We start from the raw sequence: 23,110 nt of genomic DNA, 5'->3' as shown, positions 1-23,110 counted from the left end.
TGATTGAATTATTTATTCTTCTCATTGTATTTTTTAATGTGATATCTTGTGTCACTTGTTTGAGGCCAAGGCAGGAAAGGTGCTCATATTTCTGTTTTATTGCCAAGATTGTATACAAAATAAAACCTCTATCAATTAACATAACATTCTTATGCATATTTAATTTTTATAACTACAAGTTACAAAAATTAATAAAAAAGTGAAAATATACTAAATCAGATTGTAGTACTATATATATATAATACTGATGGGGTTCAGTGAGATCATAAAGATGTTTTATGCTCTTTTTTATTTATATGCATTTCTATAAGTTATATATATTATTTTGTCATAAAATGTATGTATCAAAGTTTTCTTTTTCAAAGAAAATAAAATACTACCCTCCAATCAAAATTTTCTCCTCCTACCTACTTACCTCCATCTTGATTTTATATTAACTTGTTTACCTACATTTATTTAAACTATTTAACTTAAATAACTCAAATGCTCAAAAAGATAACCACATTGTTCATTTGCTTGCTATCTAGAAATACATTTTCTTTTGAGAAATACCTACTATTTTTCTTTAGTTACCAGAAGCTCAGATCAAATGAGGAAGTTGAAATCGATTTCACTCAAGCATAGATATCAGCAATTATAACTAGTGTATGTAGTTTCTAACATTTAAAGAGTACTTAAGTGATCAAGTCATTTTTCTAATCCTACAATAAGATATGACAGTGGCCAGTAGCTGAAAGTTACATCAAAAGGAAGATACTTGAGGGAGTGGAAAAATTTGATTCTTTATTCATAAAGGGAAAGCAGAGTGTCATAATTAATGAAGACATAATTCTTTAAAACCTTAAATGTCATTTAGAAAGATTTAAGTTATAAGAAAAAATCGATTACGTTAGTGTATTCATAAAAATTAGCTTTCTAACAAAACACATAGTTCACAAATAGAAAAATGGGGACGGCTGGGTGACTCAGCTGTTGAGTGTCTGCCTTTGGCTCAGGTCATGATCCCGAGGTCCTGGGATCGAGTCTGCATCAGACTCCATGAGGGGAGCCTGATTCTCCCTCTGCCTGTGTCTCTGCTTCTCTCTGTTTCTCATGAATAAATAAATCTAAAAAACAAACAAACAAATAGAAACATAATTATGAATTGAATTATAGTTACATCATGTTATAACAATGTAGGATAAAATTTACCTGTAGACCTATGGAAATAAAATTTCAAAGGCTCCAGCACTGATTTTATGGCGAATGCAATATCTGATGTATTCTCCAGAAGGTCAACTAAATGTAATATTTATATTCTTGAGATTATTATGAGTGTTGAGATTTGCATTTGACATTTACAATGTTATTTACTTTTCAGCATTTCCTGAGTGGGTAGAGCATATCAATGACACAGAGGTGGATATAGGCAGTGATCTCTATTGGCCTTGCGTGGCCACAGGGAAGCCCATCCCTACAATCCGATGGCTGAAAAATGGATATGCGGTATGTATATGTTTTGCATTTCTTGGGTCCATTTTCAGGCAACATTTCCAGTGGTCCTGGGATAAATTTAGCAAGACAGTCAAGAGAATAAGGGTATGTGGGCCCTGAAATTTAAAAAATCTTCTAAAAAAGGCAAATAAGAACGTGAGCATAAAATATCTTCTTTCAGCTTAATCAACGTTCTGCAATCTTATATCTACCTTCTCTCTCTTTCTTTCTCTCCTTATTTTTCCCTTTGTTCCACATTTTACCCTTCTTCCTTCTCATCCATCTCTACTACCTTATATTGTCCTCTTTTTTTGGCCACTATGTCCCTGACCCCACAGAAACAGAGGTAAGAGGGAAGGTTCTACCTTTAGCCCTGGGGACAAGTAGCAGCAGTGGGGCCTTTCTCTACCTTCCCTCTGTAATCTCCCAGCTGGGCCAAGAGGGAAAAAGTGGACTCTCAGCTCTGTAGGATGAATTTAACAAGAGCCACTGGGCATGGTAAGTGGGTTTTACTTTCCCATGCCATGAAAATCCTACCCTATTCAGCTTAAAATGGTGGCAAAATAATGTATCTAAGTGAAAAGTCAAATGAGCCCAAATCTATATAAAGCCTTTATATTAAAGTTTATCAAGGAAATGTATTTTACTTTGTGTTCTTTTCAGTATCATAAAGGGGAACTGAGACTATATGATGTGACTTTCGAAAATGCTGGCATGTACCAGTGCATAGCTGAAAACACACATGGAGCCATTTATGCAAATGCAGAGTTGAAGATCTTGGGTCAGTATCATTTCTAGTTTCTATTAACATTCAGTGAGAAAAAACATATTCAGCAATGATCATATGGTTTCTGTAGATAATATTTGATTATTCTTTGATTTGCTAAAGTTAAAAACTTTCAAATTGGGGTTTGGAACAGGATGGTATTATTGTTTCATTTTTTTTTCTCTTATTAGAGGACAGTAAATAAATTAGAGGCAACATGGAGTACAATATTCTTAAACACTTTTTTAAAGGTAAAGCAAACTTTACACATACCAATTTTCACAAGTCTTGTTCTCTCCTGTGTCTGGACTGTTAAATACTCCCTGAAAATCACCTTGTGACGATTGATGCTTTCACAATGCATGTGACCCAGTCTCAGATGGATCTTGAGCACTTACTTGTTTTAGAATTCTTTGGATTTCATGCCCTAGAGTTGCTATTTAGACTCTTTAGGACACTCCTCAAGCTTTTTATCCTACCCTGACTCTGACTTTGGTACTGTTTTCTGACTCCTCCATGAAAACTGAAACCCTTTGAAATAAAATATTTCAATTTCCCATCCCTCATTCAAAAGTATCTCAATCTTTGCTACACTTACCCTTCTATATTCTCCATCCAGAGGAATAAGTTTCTGTCCTTTCCAAAAACAAGCATACCTCATATTTTGGTACTTCACAAATATTGCATTTTTACATATTAAAGTTTTGTGCTGACCTTACATCAAGCAAGTCTATAGGTGCCATATCTCCAACACCATTTGCTTACTTTGTATCTTCTGTGTCACAATATATCAAATGTCTGCATTATTATTTTAGTCGGTATGTTGATCTGTGATCATTGATCTTTAATATTACTATTAGAATTGTTTTCGGGCACCATGAACCACACCATATAAGATAGTAACCTAATCAATAAATGTGTGTGTTCTGATTGCCGCGCCAACTGACCACTCCTCCATCTCTGTCCCTCACCTTGCGCCTCTCTATTCTCTGAGACACAGCAATATTGAAATTAGGCCAATGACCTCTAAGTGTTCAAGTGAAAGAAAGAGTGAGACCTCTCACTTTCACACAAAAGCTAGAAATGATTAAGCTAGTGAGGAGGGAATATCAAAAGCTGAGATAGGCTGAAAGCTAGGCCTCTAATACTAATCAGTTACCCAAGTTGTGAATGCAAAAGTAAAGTTTTTGAAATTAACAGTGCTACTCCAGTGAACACATGAGTGATAAGAAAGCAGAAAAGCCTTATTGCTTATGTGGAGAACGTTTCGTGGTCTGAAGAGAAGATCAAACCAGCCACATTCCCTCAAACCAGAGCTTAATCCAGAGCAAGGCTCTAACTCTTCAATTCTGTAAAGGCTGAGAGAGGTGAAGAAGCTGTAGAAGAAAAACTTAAAGCTAGCTGAGATTGGTTCATGACGTTTAAGGAAAGAAGCTGTCTCTATAACATCAAAGTGAGAAGTGAAAGAGCAACTGCTGTGTAGAAGCTGCAGCAAGTTACCCAGAAAATCTACCTAATATAATGAAAGTGGCTACACTAAGCAGGTTTTCAACGTAGATAAAATAGCCTTATAGCTGAAGAAGATGCCATCTAAGATTTTTAGAGCCAGGGAAAAGGGGTAAATGCCTGGATTCACAGCTTCACAGACAGGCTAACACTCTCGTTGGGGGTTAATGCAGCTGGTGACTTTAAGTTGAAGCCAATGCTTATTTGCCTTTCTGAAAAACATAGGGCCATTAAGAATTATGCCAAATCTAATCTGTCTGTGTTCTGTGAATGTTTTGTTACTATTCAACAAAGCCTGGATGACAGCACACATCTGTTGACAAATGATTTACTGAGTATTTTAAGCCCTCTGTTGAAAAATACTGCTCAGAAAAAAGATGATTTCTGTCAAAATATTCCTGCCCCTTGACAAGGCTCCTGGTCACCCAAGAACTCTGACAGAGACCTACATGAGATTAATGTTGTTTTCATGCCTGCTAACACAACATCCATTCTGAAGTCCATGAATCAAAGAACAGTTTTGACTTTCAAGTTTTATTATTCAAGAAGTACATTTCATGAGGCTCTAGGTGTCACAGATAGTGATTTTTGTAATGCATCTGGGCAAAGTAAATTGAAAAACTTCTAAAAAGGATTCATTATTCTAAATATCGTTAGAACATTCATGATTCTTGGGAAGCTGTCAAAATATCAACCGAGGCAGGAGTTTGGAAGTTGATTCCAACCTTCATGGAGACTTTAAGGGGTTCAAGACTTCAGTGGAGGAAGTAACTATAGATATATTAGAAATAGCAAAAGAACTAGAATTAGAAGTTGAAGATGTGACTGAATTGCTACAATCTTATGATAATACTTAATTGGATGAAGAGTTGCTTGCTTCTTATGGATGAGCAAAGAAAGTGTTGTTTTTTTTTTGAGATAAAATCTATTCTTGGTTAAGGTGCTGTGAAGATTATTGAAATGACAACAAAGGAGTTCGAATATTACACCAACTTAGTTGGTAAAGCAGCAGTAGGGTTTGAGAGCATTAACTCCAATTTTGAAAGAAGTTCAGTTATGAGTAAAATGCTATCAAAGAGCATCACATGCTACAGAAAAATCTCTCATGAAAGGAAGAATCAATCAATTGGGAAAATTTCAATGTCATCTTATTTTAAGAAATTGCACAGACACCCCCATCCTTCAGCAACCATAACCCTGATCAGTCAGCAGCCATCAACATGAAGTCAAGATCCTCTGCCAGCAAAAATAAAAATAAAAATAAAAATAAAAATAAAAATATGACTAGCTAAAAGCTAATGTGATGGTTAGCAATTTTAGCAACAAAGTATTTTTAAATTAAGTTATCCACATTGTTTTTTAGACATAATGTCATGAACACTTCATAGATTATAATATAGTATAAATAGAACTTTTACATGTTTTGGTAGACAAAAAAAACTCATTTTACTCATTATGATATTTGCTTTATTGGGGTGGTCGGGAATCTAACCTGCAATATCTCTAAGGCATGCCTGCAACCCCTTTACCCCTGCCCTATATTCATTTCTTCTCACTTACCCTGATCCTTGATATGAACAGGTATCTCTTCTCCATATGCATACATGTGTTCGTAGTTCTCATGCTGCCTCTTCATGTTTTTTTTTTATTTTTTTTTATTTTTTATTTTAGATTTATTTATTTATGATAGACACAGAGAGAGAGAGAGAGAGAGAGAGAGAGAGAGGCAGAGACACAGGAGGGAGAAGCAGGCTCCATGCCAGGAGCCCGACATGGGACTCGATCCCAGGACTCCAGGATCACGCCCTGGGCCAAAGGCAGGCGCTAAACCGCTGCGCCACCCAGGGATCCCCCTCTTCATGTTTTATTCTTGAATTCTCTGCTTCTTTGTCTTTGGTGACTCCATGCTTTCATACCTCCCAGATTACTTCTTTTCAATCATTTTCATTTTCTTCTCTTTACCCCTTACACTGCTCAGTTAGAAATCCTGCTCTCTCCCAGAGTTCCTCCTATGAATCCATTCTATTCTCTTCCTCACTTTTTCACATTTTCCATATTATTATTATTCCAAAATTATTATTATTTTTAATTTTTTAAAAAATCCTGCATAATTTCTTCTTCTTTCATTAACTATCAATGATTCTTTAATTTATAGCACTGGCCCAGATTTTTATCCTCAGTTTCAAGCTCATCATAAAGCCTCCTAATAGCAATCTTCATCTGGTAACTTCACAGATAACCCAAACTTAGAGTATCTGAAGCTAAATTCATATCTCTCACCTGGATCCACATCATCTCCTGAAAAACCTGTTCTGTAGAATGACACAAGTCACTACATCCTTTCTTCTTATCACTTCTACTAAATTTCTCAGTGTTACCCCATAAATCTTACATTCTTCTTACTTTCATTACAAGTATTTTATTTAAGGTCTTACTGCATTATGCCTTTTTTATTTTATTTGAAATAGCTGTCATCAGCTTTAGTCACATGCATCTAGGTAGCCAGGCTTTCTCTTTTACAAATGAAAAGATTACCAAAAAGATAAAGCAATGACTCACTGTGGCCTGTTTTATTATTACTACACCAAAGGGAAATTCTTTAAAACATTGTTATCACTACAAATTGGGTGACACTCAAAGAATATGAAAGGAAATGAGATAATTGCAATAAAGTATTAAAGAAAATTACCTTTAAAAAGAGTTGAGGCTGGGATACCTGGGTGGCTCAGTTGGTTAGGTGTCAACTCTTGATTTCAGCTCAGGTCATGATCTCTCATTGTCGTGAGATTGAGCCCCATGTCAGGTTATGCACTGAAAATGGAGTGTGCTGTAGATTCTCTCTCCTACTACCTCTGCCCATCCCTGCTAGTGCATTCTCTCTCTCCCTCTGTCTAAAAAAATAAATAAATGAAAATTTAAAAAGTTGAGGCCTTCTTGACTTTAATTTTACCTGCCTCTTATTATAATGCTGAGGATCATATTCCATTTATTCCCCCCAAAGTAAAAATTCCTTGCTAGTATATTTAATCTAGTTTATTTGGGTATCAAGCAAACATTCAGGCCTAGGCTTCATAATATTACTTTGTATGAAGTGCAGTAAAATCATTTTGACTCATATGAGCTATGAAGTGACTTTATTATTTTTTTTATTTTTAAAGATTTTATTTATTTATTCATGAGAGACACAGAGAGAGGCACAGACACAGGCAGAGAGAGAAGCAGTCTCCATGAGGGAGGCTGACGTGGGACTCGATCCCGGGTCTCCAGGATCACGCCCTGGGCCCAAGGCAGGTGCTAAGCCACCCAGGGATCCCCAAGAAGTGACTTTAAATACTTTCCTAAATGTTAACTATTCTTTATAAAAAATTGTTTATCAAGATGCATTACAAAATTACATAGAAATTTAACAGCTCAAGCTGTTAAAGTATGTTTCTCCATATTCAAGCACAAAATCTTGTAATAATTTCATGACTATCAATATAATAATTAAGCAAACTGAGCATTTTCAGCCTGAGAGCAATGTTTCCAGGCATCTTTATTTTGTTTCCATCTATTTTTATTACCTTTAGAAATAGTGCCTTTCTCTTTTTCTTTGTTATCTAGATAATTCATTTATTCATCCACCAAATATTTTGGGGGAACTTATTCTACACCAGATACTAGTCTTTTAATAAGCACAGTAAAGAATGAAAGAGACAAAAAAATGCATGTCCTCTTCTTAGTTTGGGGGAAAAATATTCCCTTATTTTTTCCTACTTCTAAAATATATAGGAACATAGTCTAGATTTTGTCACTATAAATTCAAATATTAGTTAAGTATGAAGTCATTTAAACAACTGTACCAAATCAACTCTTTCATTAAACCTTCACTGACTCAAGAAAAATTCTCATTTCCAGATGAATTTAGATTTTTAAAATATAATCCCCTTAAATTGTCTCTCATATTTGACAAACAATATGTCACCCAAAATATTTATTGGGCCTATAAAAATACCACACACTGTGTTAGGTGTACAACACAGGTTGGTTGGTTACTTATTTATTTATTGTCAGTTATGAAAACCCAGACTAAATAAACAATGGGATAAATTCTTGCCACACTTGGGATAAAAAATGTGTCCCACAGAGCAGCAGCAGCAATAGCAACACTTGGGATCTTATTAGAAGTGCTGTGTCTCAGGTTCATCCCAGGCCTACTTAATCAACATTTTATCAAGATCGTCAGATTATTTTGATGCACAGATAGAATTCAAAACTCACATCTGGAATCAATCTTCCAGAGGAAGAGTCAACATCTGGATAATGATCTACTTGGGCCTAGAAAAGCCTCCAAAAAGGATATGGTTACATAAAGATGATTGGATGTGCAAAAATAAATGGATGGGATCCCTCTGAAATCTGCTAAAATATAAGGAGGTTGAGAAATGAGTCAGATGTAGGGAATCTAAAGAAATGACAAATACCCACCATTTGCTTCAACGTGGATGGAACTGGAGGGTATTATGCTGAGTGAAGTAAGTCAGTCGGAGAAGGACAAACAGTGTATGTTCTCATTCATTTGGGGAATATAAATAATAGTGAAAGGGAAAATAAGGGAAGGGAGAAGAAATGTGTGGGAAATATCAGAAAGGGAGACAGAACGTAAAGACTGCTAACTCTGGGAAACGAACTAGGGGTGGTGGAAGGGGAGGAGGGCGGGGGGTGGGAGTGAATGGGTGACAGGCACTGGGTGTTATTCTGTATGTTAGTAAATTGAACACCAATAAAAAAAATAAATTGAAACTAAAAAAAAAAAAAAAAAGAAAGATAGAGCATGTCATCAATGAAGTAACTTTTTATGAGATTCTATGTCTTATTTTCATAATTATTGTTCTATACTCTGATGTAAAGGGAAGCTATAGCTATAGCATGTTCTCCTCAATTAATTGCATCTACCACTCCTATGGCTTTTTGCAAGTAGGTCTGAAGGCAGAAATCTATTTATTTTAGTATCTCAATGTCTGCACACAGTTGGTACGCAATAAATTGTGCATAATGAAGGGGAATCATTGCTTAATGAAAAGAGCATGCTTGCAAATCAGAAGAAAATTGATTCAATTGTGAATCTTACCTGATACTGTCCGTGGTACCTTTGGCAAATTACATAATTATAATAGATATCAGTTCTCTCATTTGTATACTGGAGACAGTTCACTCAAAGTGTGGTTGAGGGTATTGATTATGACCATATGTCAGTATTAATAATGGTGCTCAAATTCCTCCAGTCTTTCACTTAACTTTCTTTGTGCAATTAAATCAAAACAACAAAATTAGTTGTTACCTTCCGGGTAAATATATATAATTTGATTATAATGAAAATTTCTAATTGATCCTGTTATCACTAAGCTTTGTACATATTATAAATGGGTGAATTTTAGAAGTAAAATATATATCAATAAGGTTATTAAATAAATAAAAAATATATTATTACTAGATATGGAGTGTTTGGTTATATCTGATAATATTTGGTGAGATTAATATTTTCTGTCAAAAGAATAAAAGATGCTATAGAAGAAATGTGAGGTTTTTTTTTTCCTTTTTAGCAAAAAAGAAAAATAATAATTTATTTCCTTTTAGCTTTGGCTCCAACTTTTGAAATGAATCCAATGAAGAAAAAGATCTTGGCTGCTAAAGGAGGAAGGGTCATAATTGAATGCAAACCTAAAGCAGCACCTAAACCAAAATTTTCATGGAGTAAAGGGACAGAGTGGCTTGTCAATAGCAGCAGGTCAGTTCAAAAACTAGGAATCCAATTGCAATTTACTGTTTGACAAAAGTCAATTTAAAAAGGACTTTAAATAGGACTAATGTAAATGTTGTTTGTTCTAACTTTTCTCCACAGAAGATATTGTAATTCTAAGATAAACAGAGGCACTTATCTTTCACTGTTATTTGTTTTAATCAGAGTTCAATTTTTAGACTTCTGTAATTTATAAGGATTTTAGAAAATTGAGACTCAGAAATTTTTGGTCAATTGCCCAAGGCCTCAGGGGGGAAGAAATGAACAATGGGAAATAAAATATGATCTCTGACTTACTTTTCCCCTAACAAGGGCTTCTATATCCATGTATTTTTGTTTTTAATTTTATGCAGTTAGCCTATTAAGTATTTCAATAGGAAAAATTTAAAAAAGGTGACTTCAAAGAACAAATAACCCCTTCCCATCTTTTTAAATAGGAATTTCTCATCTTCCAAACAAGTAGACCAGTACACATGTTTTGGTAGCTTTAAGATAAAAATGTGACTTGCATAGTATTTAAAAACCATACTGAACAGTTTCTTTAAATTTCCTAGAAGAAGATATGGTAATACTTGGTACTAAAGTATGGAGAAGAGAAAGTCAGGCTAGGAAATGGGATGTGAATGTGAGGGAGAAGGAAATATTTCAGGCGGTGAAAAGAACATGTACAAAGGCCCCAGGGCAGAGATTATAGGATGTTGAAGACTGTAAGGCCTAAAATCAAGATGATTGGTCCTTAGAGGAAAATGGAGAAGAGTTTTAAGAGATGAGGCATAATAATCCAGATTATCAATAATGTTTTTGTGAGGGGTCCTGAACCTCATCTCTAAGTAACAGAATCTGTCCAAAGGCTTAAATAAGAGAAGAAAATGTTGATTTTGTCTATTGAAAGAACATTCTAGCAAAAGTATATAAGAGATATTCTTCACAGTAATTTAAACAAGTAGGTAAGATGGGTATTATTTTCTCTATTTTGATGTCTCTAAAGGCCGGAAGGGTTAGAGTAGCATTTTGAAAGTATATTGATTATCTCCAAAGTGAAAGTTGAACTTGTGATAAGTTGACATGGAATGAACACATGCTAACACAGTTCTCTTATTCGGATGATCACAGGTATGGCTGTGTATGGGACAGGGATAGGTTGGGGCAGGTGAGAGGGAGCGCACAGGAATAGCATACTTCCCTGCAACATTAACTTTTAAAGTGAGTATGTTTGACTAAGAATTTTAAAGACTTTAGCAAAATGATGGTAGAAGAATCGGTGTAAAAGGAAGAATTAATTTGTTTGCTTTTCTGCTGAAACATTAACAATCAGACAATGAGCAATGCAGAGACTATGATCAAAAGGTAGTCCATCTGTAGGTTTTTACTTCTGCCACAGACTTGTGGCACAGCGTTCCCCCTTAGCCTCACCAGTAACTCTCTCCTCTAATTGGGAAACACAAAAAAAACAAAAACAAAAAAAAACCTTGGCTCTGTTTCTGATGAGGACCAATGTGATAGGCCTGTCCAACAAAGGATTTCTCAGAACCATGTTTTATGGACTTGCTTATCCTAAATATCCACATATGTTCAAAAAAGGGAAAAAAAAGGTTGGTTTAGCTCCTAAAATCTTAATATTTTAATCCTATCAGAATATTTTTAGACTTTGAATCAAATTACTTCTTGACAAAAGAGTCCATAAATCCAATTTTTGCTCACTACTTTAATCCATTAAAAATTCAGGTTTTAAGAACTACTTTATAATAGATATAATATTTCATGTAAAAATAAAGTTAAATGTTGCAAAATAGTATGCATAAAGAAAAGTTCAGCTAATAGATTATTTTTAGAAGAATGAAATATTTCTCTAAAAATAATATTCAAGGAGTTGCCTGAATAACTGTCTTTAAGCCTAACTGTAATCCTATTCTGATTAATATAATTACAAAAAATGGTTCCAGGTTGCAAAGTTATTACAACCACTTGATTAGTGGCTTGTAAAATGGTTTATGCAATATTTCCAATCAGTGGAAAGGAAACATAAACCTTGATGAATTGTAATTAGGTTCTCAATTGTATGATTTTACTTTGGGTTAAATGATAATATACTTTCTACAACAGAAATTATTTGTAGTTGTTCATTTCATATTTAATGGACTATTAACAGCTCTAAAGTGATCTTTATCTGAGACTTTTATATGAGAACATCTCCAAATTCTTTTCTTATCTAGAGTTAATATGCTTTAACAGTTAATGAATAAAATGGAGATTATCCTGGAGTAATTTTGGCAAAAGTGAGTGACTAATTTATTAAAGACCAAGTAGTTTCTCACTTGTTGGACTGCTTATTCATATCACATTACATGAAAATAAGGATAAGGCCACAAGACTTTAATGTACATTGACTTAGGAACAGGGACTATTATTACAGAAAAATCAAGTTCCCTAAATATTCTTACCAAAAATTAATTTTAGTGTCATGAAATCTGAAATACGGGGAATACTGTCATGAAATCAGTATCTGAAAGTATAGGTGAAGTGAATGACATAAAGAAGTATACACTTTAAAGATGCTAAAGATTAATTGAGAGCTAATATGAAAAAATATTAATGTGATGAATATTCTCATCTATAATTTACATTGCTTCACTTGTAAAATAATTAAATGGTAGTGGGTTGGAACATTGGCTAAGGACTTATTCTAGATTTTAGTAAGAAAAAAAGTGTGGCACATTAATGTTGATACTGGTTAATATGGATTCGAGGAGAAGCAGATGCCAATGTGGGATTAAGTATTCAAGAAATTTATTAATGGCAATGCTATGAGGGAAAATAGAGAAGGCCCTGGGTAGAGGTATGAACAATCACCATCACCTGACCAAGATGCAGGTCTGATTCCAGATGAGGAGAAAGGGAAGGGAAGAAGAAGGGCCATGGAAATGATTTGAGTTGCAGTGCATATCTGAGAGAGTATGGTAAGGCCACTGGAAAGTCCTCCAGTTCAAACTCCCCATAAAAGTCTGATGTCTTCTAGAAACAGGTCTGCCTTAAAATTCTCCCAGGTTCAGTCATTGGCTGAGAGAAGCCTATGGAAAGTGTGGCCTTGGCTCAAACACAATGATGGATTTCTGAGTGCAGCTGCTGGGGCTGTGATCAACTACAGTCCTTACAGTGGAGAACTAGGAGGCACCTTCCTAAGCTTCTACAGTAGCAACTGATTACTTTTATGGTTATATTATTTTGATACTGCGGTTTCTCTTCAAGGAATAAAAAGTACTCTAGGGGCATCTGGCTGGTTTAATCAGTGGAACTTTGGAATCTTGATCTTGGGGTTGTGAGTTCAAACCCCACACTGGGTGAAGAGATTACTTAAAAATAAAATCTTTTTTTTTTTTTCAAAAGAAGTATTCTGAAATGAACTTAAGTTGGAAGTGGATACTTAAAGGAACAAAAGGAAATCCTGGAATTTATTACTGGTAGAGTTTTTGATGTTTTCTTATTTAGAGATTTTTATTAATAAGATAGATATACAGTGTTTTTCCTTTATCAGGCTCTGCCCTTAAAATGGAACATATGGAGAATTTTTGGCAAGTGTTGTTCCAAGCCTGAGAGATAAATGAAGTTTTTGGAAATAATATTTTAAAGAACATGAAAATCTGATGATAGGCAATTCAATATTGAACCAAAATGCAAGGCATTATATAATATGATAAAGTTATATATCATGAGTTTTTGGTCTCTAGACTCTGAGGAAGAGACAGACAGGGAATAGATTTAGGTTCTATTAGTATAAAAGATTTAGGTTTCATTGAAGAATTTTCTGGAAATTAATCTGGTACAAAAGCTGATAATAAAGGAGGTTTTAGAATATCCTTCTTTAAACGTTTCTAGAGAATCATGTTTGCATTTCTCCATAGCTGTGGAGATAACAGTTTGTCCTAACTTTAATGTCTGAATTGAAGTCCTGTGATGATATTTATGGAAGACCTGGGCTCATTTATCTCAGGCCTGTGACTGGTTTGAGGCTGTTCCACAGCTTAAGTTTAAAAGTCATTTTATGGTGGTGTACAACAAACCATTTACTTCAATTAAATTCCATGAAGTGCATTCATTCAAGAAAAGGTTGATTGATATCATACTCAGTGATTAGGGTCTTACTCCTAAGTTCCTGGTGCATAGATTTTTCTTTCTAATGAATAAATGAATGAGTTAATGGATATTTACCTGCTGGAGAAACGGCCACAAGCAAGGCAGATACAAAATCCTGACATCAAGATGTTACCATCTAATGGAAGGATAGGTTAATAAGTAAAACCAAAGTATGACTGATGGAATGCATATAAGGAGAGAAAGTTTGGAAAGATAGTTGGGATAATGAGGGTGCCAGGACAGCAGCAGTGCCATGTGCATGCACAGATGTGCATGCATGCATTATAATACTAACTAGAATTATTAAGCAAAGCTTTGCTGAAGGTGCAAAAACCCGTGAGATTGTCCAGGACCTGAAAGGGAATCAAAGGACTGTGGCTCTTACTATGAGCAAGATGGAAAGTCACTGGAGTGCGTTAAGCTGGTAGAGTGACATCACTGAGCGGAAGAGTGACATGGTATGACGTATGTCACTTATGTCTTCATGTCTGGCTGCTATGTGGAAAAAAGACTATAGATAGGCAAGGGTAGAAGCAGGAGACCAGTTGGAGACTACTGCAGTAGTCCAAGAAAAAAGATGAAGGCAGCTTTCTAAAACAAGATTTCAATGCTGAAAAAAGTATATTATAAACAAAGGCTAGAATGTTCCATCTTAAAAAAAAAAAACTTACTGTCAACTAATTTGTATAAAATGTAATGATCAAAAGATAGTGTTTGTAATCTAAGACAGAATAATAAATATTTCATTAAAATAATTTTGTGAGGAATATATTTCTTTCATTTGTATAGAATACTCATTTGGGAAGATGGCAGCTTGGAAATAAATAACATCACAAGGAATGATGGTGGTATCTATACGTGCTTTGCAGAAAATAATAGAGGGAGGGCTAATAACACTGGCACTCTTGTTATTACAGGTAAGAAACCATTTGAATAATATTGTTTTTTCTCATTTAATAGTGCTCAGTCCCTAATATACTATAAAACAGGATTGGGTGATAAACTTCTGAGATGTTCATGTAGTGATAAGTTTCCATTTCAAAAGCCTTTTGGGCAAATCTCTTGCTTAATGAAATTGTTCCTGGAATTTAAATCTGAAAACATTTTTTTTCCCTTTGCTCAGAGAAATAAAAATACATTGATTTTTATTCTTTTAATGTGCCAGCTAATATGATATCTAATATTTTCTTGAATTGTGCTTTCCTCCTTTTTAAAAATATGTATAGATCCCACACGAATTATATTGGCTCCAATTAATGCTGATATTACTGTTGGAGAAAATGCCACCATGCAATGTGCTGCTTCCTTCGATCCCGCCCTGGATCTCACATTTATTTGGTCCTTCAATGGCTATGTGATTGATTTTAACAAAGAGAACATTCATTACCAGCGGAATTTTATGGTATGTGTTTCAAGTTTCATCTTATTTACATTCCAGTGACCCCTATGTGTCTGCAGTGCAGCTCCTATTACTATAAGTATTTACAACACTGAAAAACAGGTTAAAAAAAAAGCTTTTCATGGGTTTCCTTATATTAATTGTAGCACTCCTGAACCTTATTAAAAATGGCCAGCCATAAGGATTCTGGTAGGAATATTAATCAATAAATATTTATTGGGCTTTGGGTCCATTTGTCCCTTAATTATAATACAATTTTATATTGATGTGTACTATGCCTCATTGTATCCGTAGTCTAGGTTCTAGTGCCTTCATATTCATTTTAATTAAGGTAAGAGCATAGAACTTATCCTTTGTTATAATGATGACTTTATGGCATTTTTCTTATTCTTTGAGGTTTTTAAGAAATAGACAAAATATGTATACAGGAGGGTTTGGAGAACTAGTTCATGAATGAACTTTTCTCATTTCTCATTTTTTCAATGAGAAAAAGTTTCTGGTCAATGGAAATTCTCTCAGTAGTTAAATTTTTGGAGAGTCAAAAATTATAAGTGGATTTTCAACTGTGCAGGGTGTCAGTTGTATTGTTCAAGGTCAACTGTATTGTTCAAGGCCAACTGTATTTAAAGGCAACAAATTGTCCACTGTTCCTACCTGCCTATTCTCTAGTAAGGCAATTGGTTAGGAGCCTAACGACCTACTTAGTGACAATGCTTGGTGAAGAAATCGAATTTTAATTTTATAAGTCAGTTATCAATATAGAAATAAAAGTTTGAATTAACTCAGTAGAATAGTAAAATATTTAATGTTTTAAGTCCTGTGAAATGTGAAGATTGATATGTACATATAATAGTCGTATGCTTTCAAATTGTCCAGCTCTTTAAAAAAAATTTTTTCTAGAACTTTACACTATAAAAAGCCAAAACAAGCTTTCAATCAAGTTGAATGAGGCTGATTTTACCTAGATGGAAACACTTCTTGTTAAATTTTTATTAGATGGATTCATAAAACAACTACTAATGCAGTAATCAGTGTTTATGCCTTCTACATGTTAACTGTAAATTCAGTTCCTTTCATTTTAAGCTAACAGATGTAGCTATATCTGTAAATTTACAGTAAATCTGATTATTGTCTTTCAATTTCTGAAGGAAACTTACACTTTAAAAAAATAACAACTGGGAATTAGCAGGGAACTATTTTAACATAATATCCTGTGATATTTTCTTATATATGAAAATATTTTTATATGCTTAATCATAAGTGTTCCCAACATTAGTAAAATTGGCACTGATATCTTTAATAATTCCAAATTGTGTTTTTTTTGCAAGTAAAGCAAGCTACTCAGTTTTTACTCATTTTAAGGAAAAAAAGTGAGCTAAATGAAGATCTTACTTAAAAAAACACAGATTTTTGACTTTGCTTAGTTTCTTGGTGTTCTATATTGAGTAATTTCAAAAATATGACAATTATAGTTCATACAAGTAGCTACTTAACAGCTGCAATGAAGTAAGAAGATTTAGGGGTCTAAATTGTACTAAATGAAGCTGAAAGTTCATATGTGGAGCTTCTTTATATTCTTCAAAATAACAGTTGCATTATATTTGTTGATGTAAATAAACGTTCCCCCCCCCCAAAAAAAGTTCCCCTCCCCCCCAAAGAAAAAGAAATTAAGAAAGGAAGAAGGGAAAGAAGGAAGGAAAAGAGAGAGAGGACAGAAAAGAGGAAGAGAGGGGAAAAAAAGGAAAAAGAGCCCGATAGCTTAAAAAAGGGCGGAAAATAAAGAAATAACTGAAATGATATTTAAGAAATAGATAATAAATTGGATCACAAAAACATAAAAGACTTTGGTCATTACTTCCTGGACTCCTATCCTGATGATAGCCACAGAGGTTCAGACACTTGTTGCTCAGCTCATCCAGAGCAGAACCTAACTGCAGGGCCATGCTCTGGCTTCACCAACTCACGTTTCGTTTCATTCCACCAAGTAATAATCAGTGGTAGGAAACATGCTCACTGGCTAAATATGTAACTTAATTGAGTAAAAATATCAAATGCACATTTGTGGCATGTTTGATGGGCAGGTCAATTCAGTTCTCTTTTAAACTTTTAAAAACCGAGACAAGAAATTTATTTTAAAATAAATAATTAAACTTAATTCTATCTTTGGAACCTAGGACCCGTATAGCCTTCCCTTGCATCTTCCTTCTCTTTTAAAGCAAACTTCAAAGTCAGACTTCACTCCTAAATGCACCACGTGAAGTTTGAGTAAAATCCACTAAGCCACTCAGGTGTCCCTTTTTTGTTGTTGTTTTTTAAATAATGTTTTGATGTTTTATTTGATTCTGGCAACATTTCAATTACCGAATATCATTTGTTCATTTAAAACTTTATACTAAGCATACACCACAAGCAGGAACAGTGATGGGCACTAGGGTGAATAAAACACTGAATGAAATAAACACTGGCATCAATCCAAAATACATCAGAGGAAAAAATAAAATAAAATAAATCAGGTATTCTGTGAGTTTAAGATTCAAATGTAAATATTTTGATAGCTATCAAAACTGATGTCATTGTCATCATTAGTTTTAATAAGTTTAACTGCTAAAAGTCAATATCAGAAACTGTAATTAATGAAGAAAGATTATATAAATAAAAATTTAAGCTTTTCATTTCAAAGAAGTAAGTTCGTATTTTCCAATTTAGTTTTAATGATAAATTTTCCTCAATGTCATGTACGCTTTGACTTTAGCTTGCTATTCTTGACATTGACCACCATGTGGCAACCTTGCATAAGATTTCAAATTTCAAAGCCTGGAATAATTGGGACTTAAAGCTTTATAAAATCAAATATATTTTCCCATACTTATATGGTCTAAGATATGCCGTTATAGGTGATTTAAAATTTTCTACTTTACACTTTTTCAGTTATGTCCATAAAATCAACAGGAAAAAAGCAATTGTACATTTTTGAAGAGGTACATTTAAGAATTTATAGTGAACTCCCCAAGACTAAAAATTACATTGCCATTATATTTAATGATCTAGCTTCATGAAAAACTCTCTTGAATTAATTATTTGAAAAGTATATAGATATTTCTTTTAAAGCTGTGTGTAAACACTTAATACTGATTATAGAAAAAGTAAGTTATTTGCCTGTTATATCATTTATTCTTTCAGTTATTTAATAAACATTCACTTAATGTTATATTACCATGTATACAGGTTCAGTAAATATTTAATTTGAACTTGAACTTATGCATAGGAAGATGTTAAGACTATATACATATAAATATATGTGAATCTTAAATTATTTTAAAAATTGAAGCTTTGACACAATAAACTTAGAAGCAGTTTATCTGGCATTCTTTTATTCTGTCAAAGTTATGTGGCAAATATATAACTTATTCAAGTCCAGCTATAAAAATGGCTTCTATTTTGATTTTCCAGTTCAATAGGTACTTTACTCCCTTAGAGTAAATACAAAAGGCAGAGAATCATTTTACTTATCAATTTAATTTATAACTCCTTTTGTTCTGGAAAGGACTTAAGACTATTCACCCCAAAAACATACAGATTCATAATATACCATTTTATGCCTCTCCCATGGTGATGCCTAGTTTGTGGAAATTACTTTTTTTCTAGTAATCCAACTTCTGACATCTGCTTTGAGTCATTTTTTTCAACTATTGAATAATCTCCCTGTCAGAGCCATTATCTTAGTTAACAATAGGAGTTAAACTTTCCAATTCTCGTTATTGCCCCTATAATAGCTTTTTTCTGTTTCTCTGAATGCAAATAAATGTTAAATTGTAATTCAGCAGGAAGTTATTATGTATCTGTTTTGAATTTATAAATAGCATATGGATTGTTCAGAGGCTCTACTACAGTGGTCCTGGGCTCTAGGCTTCATTTGGCCACTTATTGTGTGACTCTGAGCTAATGATTAAACCTCTCTCAACTTCAGATTTCCCTCTCTATAATATTTTATAATTTTATAATTCACTTACTTCATTCCGGTTGCTTCACTGGGTTTGTGAAATTGGTTACTTTGTAGTATTTTTGTGAGGATTCAATGAGAGAAAGCCTATAAAGAGCTCGACACAAATTCTGGCAGATTGTAAGCAGTTATTATTAATACTGTGTATAATAGAGCAATCATTCCCCACTAAAATTTCCAAAGACTTTTGCTGTATAGTTTTTTTTTTTTTTTTTTGCTTATAAATCTCAATTCTCATACTTTAATTCTTGCACTGCTGTTACACCGAGTACCTAGTCTGAAACAAAAAGTTCTAGCTACTTCCTTCATAGGGGTACTAGAGAGGTAGTGACAGTCAACATTTATTGAGTGCTTTCTGTTTTGCCAGCGTTGAGTTAAATGTTTATGTGTTTCTCACTTCATCTTTCCAGCAATCCTCTATGGAACACATATTATTGTGATTTTTCTCAGTTTTCAAATGAAGAAAATAAGGATTAGAAAGGTTAAATGATTTGTCTGAAGTGATCATACCACGCGTTGGTGACAGGAAGGATCTAAAACCAAGGTGGTCTGACTACAGACCCTGAAGACTCCTCTGCTCCAGTTTCTAAGCCATTAGTTAAAACTCCTGTCTGTGTCTCCTTAAATAATTCCCCTCCCATTGTTTGAAGCACTATAAGACCATACTGTTCAACTCCTAATTTATCCTATAATTTTGTTTTAATGAACTTTTTACGTTCACCCAAGGTTATCCAAATTACTTTAATCTCCCTATACTAATAGCAAGTTTCGCAATACATTGTAAATCAAGTCTACATAGATAGTTTCAGGTGGTCTCTAGTTCTAGGCAATTCTTTATTATCTCTTTTAGGTATGGAGGTATCTGTGTGTTTTTTCTGCCTGTACAGATAACACCATTCAAAACAAAGGAAGACATATTTCTTACTCTGAGGTTTTCTATTTAAAAGAAAACATTGGGACACCTGGGTGGCTCAAGCAGTTGAGCATCTGCCTTCAGCTCAGGGCATGATCCTGGAGTCCTGGGATCGAGTCCCACATTGGGATCCCTGTATGGAGCCTGCTTCTCCCTCTGCCTATGTCTCTGCCTCAATCTCTCTCTCTCTCTCTGTGTCTTTCATGAATAAATAAATAAAACATTTTTAAAATAAAGAAAGAAGAGAAAATATTAATTATCTGGAACATGTCACAAAATTGTGCTTAATTTGAGATATATATATTTCATACCAGAATATATTAGGAATTTGAATAGAAATTTTGCTTTTGTACATCCATCAAGAGAAAGTGGTGGGAGGAAAGGGAGAGTGACGAGGGAACAATAATAATAAAAGTGTTATTGGCTCTCTGTTACTGCTGAGCAAGAAGATAAAGATTGTCCAGAATTATGGGGTAAAGGTTGGAGGAGAAAAGGAAGCTCAAACTATATTCCAGGCAAAGGCAAGGATCAAATTAGAGCTGAAGAAAATCGAGAAGATCAGCAGGCACAGTAAGATGATGCAAGCCCTAAAATGATGCTTCTAAACCAGGAACAATTTTTCTCCCTAGAGGACTTTGACCATATGTGGAGACAATTTTGGTTGTCACAACTATGAGGAGGAGGGGAGAGGGCTATATGTTATGGGCATCTGTTTAGTACAGGTGCTGCTAAACATCCTATAATATTGAGGACAGTCCCCTACAACAGAGAATTATCTGGTCCACATTGTGAATGGTGCCAAGATTGAGAAATGCTACTTCCAAGGAAGATGAAAAAAGAGAGACTTAGAAATAAAGGGACTGGCCGCTGAAAGATTTTAAGCATAATGTGTCAGAAACAAAGAGAAATTATATTGTTTTGAGCAGATGAGAGTGATTAGAACAACAAAAAAAAACATATGAGGCTATCTAAAACATTTTCCAAAATAGTATGAGTAGTAGATGATAGACTTCATGTGTTTCATGATTTAAGACTTAAATTTTGAGAGACACCTGGTTGGGTTAAGCAGTTGAGCGTCTGCCTTTGGCTCAGGTTGTGATCCTGGAGTTCCAGAATCAAGTCCCATCTTGGACTCCCTGCGTGGAGCCTGCTTCTCCTTCCTCTGCCTATGTCTCTGCCTTTTTTGTGTCTCTCATGAATAAATAAAATCTTAAAAAAAATAAAGACTTAAATTTTGAGAGGTAGTAAGAGAGAGAAATATGTAAAACATATATAGTGCCCTAACATAGTTCTGTGACTCCCACAAAACTCACAAAGACATTCTACCTATTGCCAAATCCTTTCTATGCTCTTGGGAGTAATTAATTGATAAGATTAGAGCATTCTGATAAGCAGATAGAACATTCTGTTTTACTTTACTCTGTCACTGACCTTCCTTTTACTACCCAAATAGACCTTTATTTACACCTAACTGTTACCTTTTATTTACTATTTTCTACCAGTAAACACAGAGGTAGGTATCTATGTTCACTAGATGTGTCTATACATGTGTTGACTTCTTTTAGATCATTATACTTCCTGTGTAGAGACCATGTCAGCTAGGGTTATTCTCTAGCATAATACCCCATAGCCTGGTCTTCAGTAAGCATTTGTTGATGTCAATGCTAATAGATTAAGGACACATAGCAGCAAGTTTTGTTCAGAAATGTACAAGCTTCGAAGAATCTCCAAAAATCCATTCAAAGTCCCCTTTGTTTTATATAGAACTCCTTGTGTACTTAAGCATTACTGCAGTAATTATTCTGGCAAAATATTGCAAGTATTTAAAATTTAAAAAGGAAGAAATAAGCATGTAATCTTTTGGTATCTTAAGAATTTTATAATTTCACATTATGAACTTTGATGTTTTATTTACAATATCACACTAGAAATACACTATTTCATCATTAGCTGGCATATTCCAAAAAAAAATCTATCTAATTTTTTCACTTGGTTTTTAAGAACAGAACATTATCTAAAGATCTGGAGTTTTGTTCTGATTTGGCCTTTGAGAAGTTATAGGTCAGGACAGTCATTCTGAACTTCAGGCTTCTCATCTACCAATGAGGAATTTGGGCTGCATCAGAAGTTTTAAAATAACAAGTTTTTAGTAGCAGAATCCTTTTTTGTAAAGAGAATTTAAATCAGAAGCCCAATAAAAAAAAAAAAAAAAGTGAAGGTGAGGTTGCTCTGAGTTAAGAAATTGTGTGCATGTGTGGGTATATGTGTGGGACTCTACAGAGCCATGTCCCTAACCATGAGACCTCTCGTTTCTTCCTGTCCCATAAAACTTCCCATCTGATCCCTTCCTCTACCATGTGATCCTTGAAGATCTTCAGAACCCTAAGGGAAGCAATGTGAAAACCATATGAATTAATATCAACTTTACTTTCAACTCTAAAATATTGGTTCTAAATCCAAGGCTTTGATGTTTTTGTCCATAAATCAAAATGCTTACAGGAAAAAATGTTCTTTTTGAATTTTAATTTAAAATTGTCCAAATGATCAAAATTGGATGCTTCAGCCATCAAAATAGCCAAATTTAAGGATATTCTATATTTCCATTAGTTCTATAAATACCTGGTGACCACTTAGTAATAATTCTAGACCACTTTCCTAATTTAAGTTTTTATATTTGTGATGATATTATTTCATTTTCATAAAATTTTTAAGTCATACCTTTAAAAAAAATTTTCAGATTCAGGCAATCAATGCTGAAACATTACTTAAAACAACACTAACTTAAATATTAGGTAATATTAGGAAATTAGTGTTAATTATGTTATATGAAAATGGTTTTGTGATTATGTAAGAGGATGGCCTTTTTTAGAGGTTCAATCTAATATTTAAGGAATGAAATAAGATAATATCAATAATTTGTTCTTTAAGGGTTCAATAACAGATGGACACATTGTATATGGAGACAAGGAAAGATAGCGCTAGCCAGCTAGATAATTAGATAAACACGGTAAATTTACAATTGTTGAATCTAATGGTTGTTATGCAGGTGACTGTGCTACTATTCTTCCTATTTTCTTATGGTTGAACCTTTAGATAGATTAAAATTTTAATAAATAAATATGTAAAATAATAGCATTGTATTC

The 23,110-nt window shown here is 33.9% G+C and overlaps 1 protein-coding gene across 4 annotated transcripts in view; it reads left to right on the top strand.

Moving 5' to 3' along the window:
* The window catches only part of CNTN1 (contactin 1), a 349,722-nt gene that overhangs the window by 212,791 nt on the left and 113,821 nt on the right, over positions 1 to 23,110 (top strand). For all 4 annotated transcript variants that reach the window (XM_077870439.1, XM_077870441.1, XM_077870440.1 and 1 more), the window contains 5 exons: positions 1,361 to 1,485; positions 2,137 to 2,254; positions 9,362 to 9,512; positions 14,445 to 14,572; positions 14,882 to 15,057. In XM_077870439.1, coding sequence (XP_077726565.1) covers positions 1,361 to 1,485; positions 2,137 to 2,254; positions 9,362 to 9,512; positions 14,445 to 14,572; positions 14,882 to 15,057 — 698 coding nt within the window. The remainder of the gene's footprint in view (positions 1 to 1,360; positions 1,486 to 2,136; positions 2,255 to 9,361; positions 9,513 to 14,444; positions 14,573 to 14,881; positions 15,058 to 23,110) is intronic.

The sequence above is a fragment of the Canis aureus genome, chromosome 25, assembly GCF_053574225.1.
Source record: "Canis aureus isolate CA01 chromosome 25, VMU_Caureus_v.1.0, whole genome shotgun sequence".
In the NCBI taxonomy this organism is placed as follows: Eukaryota; Metazoa; Chordata; class Mammalia; order Carnivora; family Canidae; genus Canis; species Canis aureus.
Note: the sequence above shows the minus strand (reverse complement) of the source record. Positions and strands in the feature narration are given on the sequence as shown.